The 12,055-nt window shown below is 41.7% G+C and overlaps 1 protein-coding gene across 1 annotated transcript in view; it reads left to right on the forward strand.

The window, feature by feature from the left end:
* LOC145357551 (collagen alpha-6(VI) chain-like) overlaps positions 1-12,055 on the forward strand; it is a 115,272-nt gene that overhangs the window by 36,550 nt on the left and 66,667 nt on the right. Inside the window, exons 10-12 of the mRNA XM_080211025.1 lie at positions 1,609-1,952; positions 9,159-9,237; positions 11,317-11,462. Of these exons, the coding sequence (XP_080067151.1) occupies positions 1,609-1,952; positions 9,159-9,237; positions 11,317-11,462 (569 nt within the window). The remainder of the gene's footprint in view (positions 1-1,608; positions 1,953-9,158; positions 9,238-11,316; positions 11,463-12,055) is intronic.

Raw genomic sequence — 12,055 nt, forward strand, 5'->3', positions numbered from 1 at the left:
CCATCCCTAGTTGCCCTTGAAACTGGATGGTTTGCTAGGCCATTTCAGAGGGAAGTTGAGAGCCAACCACATTGCTGTGGCTCTGGAGCCAAGCCAGGTAAGGGCAGCAGATTTCCTTTCCTAAAGGACATTAGTAAACCAAATGGGTTTTTCTGATAATTGACAAAGGTTTCATGGTCATCAGTAGACTCTTAATCCCAGATATTTTTATTGAATTCAAATTCCACCAGTTGCTGTGGCGGGATTCAAACCCTGCTCCCCAGAACACTAGTTAGATTTCTGGATTAATAATCGAGCAATAATACCACTAGGCCATTGCCGCCCCTCATTGTAGGGAATGTGGGGTGGAGTGGGAGAATGAGCATTGTTTGGGAAGAGGTTGAAGCATTGCTGGGTAGGGGTGAACATTGCTAGGTGGGTAATGGGGACGAATGCTGTTGGGAATTGCTGAGCTGTATCAGGAAGGTGCTGAGCGGTTTTAGTGTTGCTGGGGGAGGGGGGAGGCAGTCGGGGGACTCAGTGCTTTGGGACTTCTGCTGATTTACTTTGAGCTGGTTTTGCCATTAGGAATAGGATAGGCAAATAGCCCAAGTCTGTGTGAAAACAGCCAGATCTTCCTAGTGAATCATAGTGAAATTCAGGCAAGGTAAAATCAGCAATCATAAGTTTAAGCATCCTGTGTGAGTACGCTGTGTGTGTGGATGTCAGTCCCAGAGTCCCACACTCAGGATCTAGAGGCACACTTTATTAGCTTGAGTTGAGGCATTTGCCACTCCTCATGTCAGAACATTCAAACCAGTAAAATAAATGGCTGGTTTTGCCTGTAGAGGAATTAAAATAAAATCACATTTTCTGCTTTATAACTCATCATGTTATAGAGGTAATTTTTAATGAATAGAAAGATATTTTAACATGGGGAATAATTGCTACAGTGCAGAAGAGGCCATTCAGCCTGTTACGTCCGCACTGGCTTTCTGACTTCGCTTGTCCCAAAACCATAAAATCCTGCCCGAGGTCAACGGACCTTTCCACGCTCTGCCCCTCGCCCGCTCTGATTCCCGTGGCAGGTGGAATGGTAAAATTCCGGCCAATGTCTTACTCAGGCCCTATTCTTTGCCCTATCTCTGTAACCACACACATTTGTCATGGCTAATCCATCTAACTTACACATTGTGAGCCACTAAGGGGTGATTTAGTTTGGCCAATCTACCTAAGCTGCACATCTTTGGACTTTGGGAGGAAACCAGAGCAAACCCACGCAGACGTGGGGAGAATGTGCAAACTCCACAAAGACAGTGATCCAAGCCAGGAATCAAACTCAGGTCCCTGGCATTGTGAGGCAGCAGTGCTAACCACTGCGCCACTGTGGAAATGGTGAAATAGTTGTGACAGTTCAAGCCTATACCCCGCCAAATTGCAGATGTTGGACCTGGAGGAGGCAATCTCGCTGCTTGCCTATGGTAATGATTTGAAAGAACATTGTGCAGCGATTGGTAATACGGTACCCTTGTAATGTAAGAACTACCCAGCATTATTCTCAGAGCAGAAGTGGTTTAGAGAGCTTTTGATGGTGCTGTCACAATTAGGCAAGTTTCTTCTTTCTTCCAGGATGTGCTGTTGATGTTGCTATTGGAGTGGATCTCTCCAGTCAGATACGCTTCCCCAATGTACTGGCCAGTCAGCTGAAGCTGCAGACACACCTGGACATGATAATCGAGAGAATAGTGGCTCCACACAACATCAGCTGCATGGCAGGCCGCAACATCAACGTCAGGGTGGGATTCCACATCTTCAACAGCGTTGGCAGCATTCCCTTTTACTCCCATTTTGAAACCTACAATCGGGACGTCGTCTCGAAATTGTTGCAGACAGCAGACCAGATCAGTTTGACTGCCGATTATCTGTTGTCATTTTCCACAAAATTTGAGGAGCAAGCGGGCAAAAACCTGAAGGTAAAATTTTAAAAGTCAGCAGAATGGGTGGACAACTACATGACATTACTTTTTGCTGGGAAGGTTGTCAGCAACTGACATGTGAACCATAGGAAAGTTACAGCATAGAAACAAACCATTCAGCCCAATGTGTCTGTATTGGCCAAAACCAGCAGCTCATTTTAATCCCATTTTCCAGCATTGCAAGATTGCAGTACATCAGATGCTGATGCAGATACCTGAGCAGTTCAGCCTCAGTCACAACTTAAACAGTGAATTTCAGACGCCCACCATCCTCTGGGTGAAAAGGTTTTTCCTCAATCCCCTGTAGTTCTTCTACCAATGGCAGAGGAATTGAATAGTTACTTTGCATCAGTCTTCATAGTGGAAGACACCAGTGGGATGCCAGAGCTCCAGGAGAGTCAGGGGGCACAAGTGAGTGTAGTGTCCATCACTAAGGAGAAGGTCCTGGGGAAACTGAAAGGTCTGAAAGTGGATAAATCACCTGGACCGGATGGACTACATCCCAGAGTTCTGAAAGAGATAGCTAAGGAAATTGTGGAAGCATTGGTGGTGATCTTTCAGGAATCACTGGAGGCAGGGAGGGTGCCAGAGGACTGGAAAGTAGCTAATATAACACTGCTGTCTACAAAGGGAGAGAAGCAGAAGATGGGAAATTATAGGCTGGTTAGTCTGACTTCGGTCATTGGCAAGATTTTACTGTCCATTATTAAAGATGAGATTGCAGAGTACTTGGAAGTGCATGGCAAAGTAGGACTGAGTCAGCACAGCTTTGTCAAGGGGTGTTAATGTCTGACAAACCTGTTAGAGATTTTTGAGAAGGTAACAAGGAAGTTAGATAAAGTAGAACCAGCAGACATGATTTATTTAGATTTCCAGAAGGCCTTTGACAAGGTGCCGCATAGGAGACTGTTAAATACGTTAAGTGCCCATGGTGTTAAGGTTAAGATCCTGGCATGGATAGAGGATTGGCTGACAGGCAGAAGGCAGAAAGTGGTGAATCTGTGGAACTCTTTGCTGCAGAAGGCTTTGGAGGCTAGATCATTGAGTGTCTTTGAGAGAGATAGATAGGCTCTTGATTAATAAGGGGATCACGGGTTATGGGAAAAAGACAGGAGAATGGGGATGAGAAAAATATCAACCATGATTGAATGGTGGGGCACTCGGTGGACTGAGTGGCCTAATTCTGCTCCAATGTCTTATGATCCAACCACTTAAATATATTCCCTTTGAATCCTCAGCTAGGGGAAACAAGTCTTTTCTGTCTATTCTGTCTAGACCCCTCATAGTTCTGTACACATCAATTAGGTTACCCGTTAGCCTCCTCTGTTCTAAGGAAAGCAAGCCTAGCCTATCCAATCTCTCCTCATAGCTGCAATTTTCAAGCCCTGGTAATATTGTTGTAAATTTCCTCTGCACTCTCACCACAGCAATTATCTCCTTCCTGTAATGTGACCCTTACTATTTTCTATCAGCATTTTATACAGTTACATCATTACACAACTGTTTTTGTATTCAATACCTCGCCCAATAAAGACGAGCATTCCATATGCCTTCTTGACTACTTTAAACACCTGTCTTGCCAACTTTTAGAATCGGTAGACATGCACTTCAAGGTTTCTGACTTCCTCAATCCCTATCAATATCTTCCATTTATTGAGCATTCCCTTGCTTTGTTTGCCCTCCTTAAATGCATTACCTCACACTTTTCCAGATTGAATTACATTTGCCACTTGTCGACACCTGTCCTTTTCTCTATCAATTACACAGCGAATCTTTGTGTCATCTGCAAATTTCCCAATCACATCACCCACATTTAAGTCTAAATTATTTGTATATGCAACAAACTGCCAGGGCCCTAATACCAAGCCCTGTGAAACACCACTGGAAATGGCTTTCCATTCATAAAAACATCCATTGACAATTACCCTTTGTTTCCTGCCACTAAGCCTATTTTGGATTCAACCTGTCACCTTCCCGCATATCTCGTGAGATCGCACTTTTCTGACCAGTAGGACCTTGTAAGATACCTTCCTGAAGTCCATGTAGACAATATCCATGACACTACCCTCATCAATCCTCCATATTATTTCCTTTAAATATTCTATTAAGTTAGTAAGACACCATCTTCCTTTAACAAAACCATACTGACTATCCATGATCAATCCGTGCCTTTCTAAATGACAGTCTATCCTGTCTCTCAGAATAGTTCCCAATAATTTGCCCAGCACTGAAATCAAACTGGGGGGTCTATAGTTCGCTGGCCTATCCTTTGCAGCTTTAATTTATCTGATATGACTTCGTCATGGGTGCATCAGCAATAATGACGAGGCGAAACTGGCTCAGAGCAACATTGAAGTTTATGTTAGTGTTAGGGTTCAGCCCATGCTTGTTCTTTGCTATAGCAATGCAGAGTTAATTTCATTGCCTTATCCTGCACGAGCCCAAAATTTTAATTTAAGATCCTTGCCTTCATAAAATCCATGGTTTTACAGCTCCGTATTTCTACAATCTCCTTTGGCTGTATATTCCTGGAATATACTCCACCTGGATGTACCTGCCGTACCTCCTCTTGTTTATTGCTGTAATCTCCTCATGCTATATATCGCTGTGATCTACCCCATTTATATGTTACAGAGTGACATCTCCATGTGATCTCCACTGTGCCCATACTTTTGAAGTTCCTTATTTACTAGTATGTCTTTGTAATCTCTTTTACCTGTATTCTGTGTAATCTCCTGCATGTTTCCCTGGAATCTCCTCTATTTTTATGGTGCTATTATCTCTTCCATTATATCTCCTTGTGGTCCAATCAGTGAATCATTCTCATCTCTTGTGAAGGAAAGCTCCAGGTTTTCATAAACTTCTAGTTATGCATGCTGGTCTACAACTCTGAAAACTCATTTTGGTGTGACAAGAATTGTTTTTCTGTTTTCTAGGCTAATCTGTTGTTTGTGATATAGGCGATTCTCTGGAGCCTTCATTTCATTGTCTACTCTGTTCAAGCTACGGTTTCTTCTTACACTTTCACAGCAGTAGGGACTATGACAGCAAAGTTGCCCTTTTACACTAATAGAGGTTCTTTTTCAGTATGTGATTGATAGCTGATATAAGAGCCACTTTTGGACTGACTACCACAAACTGTACTGAGCTTTCTTTTCACTTTTTCACCCCTTCTTCCAGTCCATATACTTCCCATCTTGGTAACCATTGTAGAGATTCAACCAATATTTAAAAACGTTTGCAGCTTTCCTTGCATATTCCACAGTTAGAAACATAGAATCCTACAGTGCAGAAGGAGGCCACTCAGCCATGGAGTCTGCACCAACCACAATTCCGCTCCTGGATGAAACCTCTATCCCCATAACCCCATGCATTTACCCCAGCTAGTCCCCCTGACACTAAGGGGCAATTTAGCATGGCCAATCCACCTAACCTGCACATATTTGTACAGTGGGAGGAAACCCACACAGTCACGGGGAGAATGTGCAAACTCCACACAGACAGTGACCCAAGCTAGGAATTAAACCTGGATCGCCGGCGCTGTGAGGCAGCAATGCTAATTGCTGTGCCACAGTGCTACCCTGTTGTTGCAATCCCCCCATTCACTGGACCTCCCTGGAATATATGTCACCCCAAGAACCTACATTGGGTATTTGATCAGTAAATGGGATAACTCTGTTGAGTCATGATCACTCATGTTACCACAATCCGCCCCTTGATTAGCTGCACTGTTTCTCAGGACGTTCACCATTATACGTGAGTATTCTCCCCATGTGTGGGTTTCCCTCCACAGTCCAAAGATGTGCAGGTTAGATGGCTTGGCCATGCTAAATTGTCCCTTAGTATCAAGGGTATGAGCTGGAGTAAATGCATGGAGTAAAGGGTACCTTGTTTGCTTCTGTCAACTGCTCAGAGTCCTTACTTTTGTAATTAATTCTGATTTATCATGAGGAAGGAACCCTAACAATTTGATTACAATGCTATGGTTTTAATATTATGGCTTATACTAGGGCTTTTCTATTCCCGTTGACTCTCTCTTTTATAACAAACTAAACATCCTGAATTGAATTCTGACTCAGTAGTCTTACATGATGTCTCAGTGTTCTCTAAATTTTTCTTAAGGCTTCAGCCTTATAAACTCCCAACATCCTATATGTAAAACACTCAAAGGTGCAGAAAAATTGAACTAATTGTTGTATCTTCTGGAGCAGGATGACTATTGCACATTAAAGCAATTTAGGACTTTGCCTGCGGACTTGTCGATGGAGGCTATATCCTCCAAACATCTGGAGTGAATTCTCTACATGAACTGTCCATGCCAGGGCAGGTTGTCAGCTTGTAATCTGGGGGTTTATCAGCTAATAATACAAAGTGCCGTTTCACCAATTGCTGCCTGATTCTTTCAACAAACACTGTTGCTGAAAAGAATTTCAGCTGTGGTACTCATGATGGTCGCAGACCGAGAGACGAGCAGAGCAAGGGCAGAATCGGACATTGCCTTGACCTTGGTAACAGGTCAATGAGAACAGGAGGCTTGTGACCCCCATTCACTGTTTCTGTGACCCCAATGATGGTCACAATCCACAGTTTTGGAAGCTCTGAGCTACAGTAACCTTTTTATTATTGTAGAAAGACTGGTTGCCATGTCTATAAAATGAAGGATCTATATCTTCAATATAATTCTATCTTTGTTCCATACCTTTAGATCAATGGTAACCCATGAAAGTCATATGACAATGGAAAGCTTACAATAGGATGTAGCATCATCTTTTTTGTAAATTTCATAATTCTTATTCCAATTCCTCCTATTAACCTTGTATATCTCAACTACACTGCATCTTTTAGTAGGGACTTTAATCATTTGCAAATGATTTGGATAAATGTGAGGTTATTCACTTTGGAAACAAAAACAAGAAGGCAGATTACTACCTGAATGGCTGTAAATTGGGAGAGGGGAGTGTGCAGTGGGACCTGAGTGCCCTTGTGCACCAGTCACTGAAGGTAAGCATGCAGGTGCAGCAGGCGGTAAAGAAGGCAAATGGTATGCTGGCCTTCATTGTGAGAGGTTTCGAGTACAGGAGCAGGGATGTGTTGTTGCAAGTATACAGAGCCTTAGTAAGGCCGTATCTAGAGTGTGCAGTTTTGGTCTCCTTTTCTGAGGAAGGATGTTCCTGCCCTCAAGGGAGTGCAGTGAATGCTTATGAGGTTTATTCCGGGGATGACAGGACTGATGTACGAGGAGAGATTGACCTTGTTAGGATTGTTTTCGCTAGAGTTCAGACGAATGAGGGGGGGATCTCATAGAGACTTATAAAATTCTACAGGGCTAGGCAGGGTAGATTCAGGAAGGATATTCCTGATGGTGGGGGAGTCCAGAACCAGGGCATTCAGGGTAGATCATTTAGAACGGAGGTGAGGAGACATTTCTCCACCCAAAGAGTGGTGAGCTTGTGAAATTCATTATCACAGGAAGTAGTTGATGCCAAAAATTGCATGTATTCAAGAGGTGACTAGATATAGCACTTAGGGCAAATGGGATCAAAGGTTATGGGGGAAAAAGTAGGATTAGGCTATTAAGTTGGATGATCAGCCATGATCATAATGAATGGTGGAGCAGGCTCAAAGGGTCAAATGGCCTCTCCCTGGTCCTATCTTAAGTCCAACTTAATGAATCAAGATAACATTTTGAACATTTTGTTCAAAATATCTTTGAAACATCTAGTAATGCACAGTTAAAAGACTCCATGACTAATATGTGCATTGCAGGACTGAACATCTGTGACCAATATAATTTGTTTGGATTCATCATTATCTTTATTCTCTTCATTATCTTCCCCATCATTTTGAGGACTCTGCCCTTTCACTTCAAGCAGTTCACTGCATAATGATACTCCAAATCACAACTGAAATGCCCATTAACTCTTCCTTGGGCACTCCTGGTATTTGTTTGTCCATTATTTTTGTTCTAATTTTGTCATCTGATGTAATAGCCAAATCTGCTAAAGGTGCTTTCATCCTTCTTCTACCTGTTTTTAATCTTTTCGTTATATTGACACATATGCCTGGTATTTGGACCATTTGGTAATCTGCCAATTGTTGAGTCTTTTATTCTTTGTGCTTCCTATGTTTCTATGACAAAGAGGGGGGGAAATAATCTGTGCAATTTCAAGACAGTTTATGTTTCTTTTCTTTCTGATTTGTATCATCTGATGGCATTCGTATTTCTCTAACACTCTGAGAAACATGTTGTGGGAATACAATAATATTTTGTCTAGGTTAACAGCAGATCAAATTACTTTCCAAAAATAATTGCCTTAACAAGTTCCATGTCAAGAGATATTTGCTCCTTTTTCATTGATAGTTTGCTGAATAGCATAGGTATCTCACTAGTGACTACATGAGTACTTATAAAATTGTTTAATTTAGCCATTTTACATGGAATTCCAACACTCTCGTGACCTCAGTTGCTGATATCACCAAATTCTCTCAAGCAAGTAGTCCTTTTGTATTCCTAATCCCTTTCTTGCAACTTAATGTGCCAATTCTTACAACTTAATGAATCAAGATAACATTTTGAACATTTTGTTCAAAATATCTTTGAAACATCTAGTAATGCACAGTTAAAAGAGTCCATAACTAATATGCGTATCACAGGACTGAACATCTGTGACCAATATAATTTGTTTGGATTCATCATTATCTTAATTCTCTTCATTATCCTTCTCATTATTTTGAGGGCTCTGCCCTTTCACTTCAAGCAGTTCACCGCATAATGATACTTCAAATCACAACTGAAGTGCCCATTAACTCTTGGGCATTCCTGGTATTTGCCCATTATTTTTGTTCTAATTTTGTCATCTGATGTAATAGCCAAATCTGCTAAAGGCGCTTTCATCCTTCTTCTACCTGTTTTTAATCTTTTCGTTATATTGACACATATGCCTGGTATCTGGACCATTTGGTAATCTGCCAATTGTTGAACCTTTTATTCTTCGTGCAAAATGTCTCATTTATTGCATGAGGCTGGAAATAAGCTTTCCTCAGTCTGCTATTGCTTGTGGTGTAAGAAGCCCTACCACAATGTAAATGCACCTAAAAAGAATGAATTCTCAGCACCCTGCTATTACAGAACTGCACCCATTGAAAGCAATAGAACTTTCCAATCTGGCCCTTCTAATAGTTCTTTTAACTCTCTCTTTCCAGATGATAGTGATGTTTACGAATGGAGCAGAGGACAGCATGGACAGACTCAAAGACGCATCAAAAAGTCTTCGGCTTAGTGGTAACTAACGGGTTTATCTGTGGTCACGTTTTGAAGACACCGAGGAATACTGATAGCAATGAAAGTTGGCACTGAGCAGTAGCATTTAAGGAGAAACATTTGGGGATTAATTTGTTTTTGGTTTAGGTATGATATCAGACATCCTCTCTCAGTTTTACAGAAAACCTTAGGACATTTAGAACAAAGAGATTCCACTGCAATAATAGGAACAAATTTATGAAAAACATTTATATCCGTCATCATGGCAAGACTTTAACAGAGCAGTTTGTGGGAGAGGTTGAGATCTTAAATCTTTCATATCTGTCTTATGCTATGCCATTTGTTCCATGATGGTGAAAAGCTTGAAGTTTTAATGATAAGCTTATAAAATCATAGAATCTACAGTGCAGAAGGGGGCCATTTGGTCCATTGAGTCTGCACCGCTAACAATCCCACCCACCTCCCATCCCCGTAACCCCACACATTTACATCCTAATCCCCCTGATACTAAGAGGCAATTTAGCATGGCCAATCAACCTACCTGTACATCTTTGGATCGTGGAAGCAAACTGGAACACCCAGAGGAAACTCACACTGACATGGGAAGAATGTGCAAACTCCGCACAGTCACCTGAGGCCAGAATTGAACCTGGGTTCCTAGCAGTGTGAGGGAACAGTACTAACCACTGTGTCACCGTGCTGCCATTAGCTTCTTGAAGCATTCACCTTCTGGAATGTTTATGTTCATAGTTCCTTTAGTTTTGTCCACATTCCACATGAAAAGTTATTTTTAAAGGAAGTTACAGAGTGGGAGAGAATTAATGCTTGTTTCTTTCTGTTCTCACCCCAACAATAATTCTGTGACTGCATGCCATTTCAAACTGAGTGAAAAAGATATCTTACTGTACAGAAATGGTAGAAGCTATTGGGAAGACGCATGTGGAACGAGGGAAAGAGAAAGATGAAAAGAGGCGGAGCTCAGTTAAAATTCTGTTGTTGAAATTATAATTAAGAATGAGGGAACTGAGGAAAAATCTGCCAGGAGAATACATTTGCCAAGGGATAGACAAAGCTCAGACAATCAGTCTTTTAATGCAGTTTTGTTCTCAGTGCATTTGAATAATATCATTATTATTGTGATGTGAGTTTTGCAATTTTTTGCTCCATTAAAGTTATGGAAGGGCATGCTATATGGTTCATATCACATGGTCATCAACTGCTGGAACCCCAAATGAAAATGAATGTATCATAAATGGTTTAGTTGTTTTTTTAAATGGGAGGAAATCATTTTTTAAATCATTTTTTTAAAATGCTTAGGAAATCAGAAACACAAAGGGATGTGGGAGTTCTTGTTCAAGATTCTCTTAAGGTTAATGTGCAGGTTCAGTCAGCAGTTTGGAAGGCAAATACAATGTTAGCATTCATGTCAAGAGGGCTGGAATACAAGACCAGAAATGTACTTCCAAGGTTGTAAAAGGTGCTGGTCAGACCCCATTTGGAGTATTATGAGCAGTTTTGGGCTCCATATCTAAAGAAGGATGTGCTGGCCTTAGAAAGAGTCCAGAGGAGGTTCGCAAGAATGACCCCTGGAATGAAGAGCTTGACATATGAGGAAAGGTTGAGGACCTGGGACTGTACTCATTGGAGTTTAGAAGGTTGAGGGGGGATCTTATTGAAACTTACAGGATACTGCAAGGCTTGGATAGCGTGGATGTGGAGCGGATGTATCTACTAGTAGGAAAAACTAGAACTAGAGGGCACAATCTCAAGCTAAGGGGACGATCCTTTAAAACAGAAATGAGGAGGAATTTTTTCAGCCAGAGAGTGGTGAATCTATGGAACTCTTTGCTGCAGATGACTGTGGAGGCCAGGTCATTGAGTGTCTTTTAGACAGAGATAGATAGGTTCTTGATTGACAAGGGGATCAGAAGTTATGGGGAAAAGGCAGGAGGATGAGAAAAATATCAGCCGAGTGGCCTAATTCTGCCCCAAGTCTTATGATCTTATGGACCACGCAACGGATAAACTGTCGAGGGGGGAACACACTGGTTAATGACATCTGTTTAACAGCAAACAGTCAATGTTTAATTTTCCAAACAGGTATCAATGCATTAATCATGGTTGCTCTGGAAAACACTGCAAACATTGAGAAGCTTCGTGAACTGGAGTTTGGCAGAGGATTTGGCTACAGAAAGCCACTGGCCATTGAAATGCATGATATTGGAGGTGCCCTCCGCACAGAGATTGTAAGTGACTCTGAAAGTCAGCCTAACATGAGTATGATGTTTTAGGAAATGTCATTTTCAAAAAACAATCATTGATGTAGTAATTTTGTTTTGTTCTACATTGATGTCCTTTAGACTTTTGAAGGACGATTAGGGAATTAACTGACTGAAAGCATTGGTTATCTAGGTCTTTTTGCTGAGAGGCCGAGTCTGCTGAAACAGGACTAAGCTCTGTGATCCTCTCTGTAGAATTCTCAATCTCTCCATTCCTCTCCTTCCCATTCCTCTCCTCCTGTTTTAAAAATTACCTTCCGACCAAAGACATGGTCACCTGTTCTCATGTCTCTTTATCTGGTCCAGTGTCACTATTTTTTAATCTGGTGAGGTGCATACGAAGTCCCTTGGAGCATTTTAAGGTGTTCAGTGTGCTATATAAATCCAAGTTGTTGTTGGAACGTTGCCTTTTACCAGTGTGAGCTGATATCATAAGAACATAAGAAATAGGAGCAGGAGTAGGCCATCTAGCCCTTCGAGCCTGCCCCGCCATTCAATAAGATCATGGCTGATCTGTCGTGGCTCAGTTCCACTTTCCCGCCCTCTCCCCATAACCCTTA

This window comes from Carcharhinus amblyrhynchos, chromosome 2, assembly GCF_965287045.1.
Source record: "Carcharhinus amblyrhynchos chromosome 2, sCarAmb.v2.hapA, whole genome shotgun sequence".
NCBI classification, from domain to species: Eukaryota; Metazoa; Chordata; class Chondrichthyes; order Carcharhiniformes; family Carcharhinidae; genus Carcharhinus; species Carcharhinus amblyrhynchos.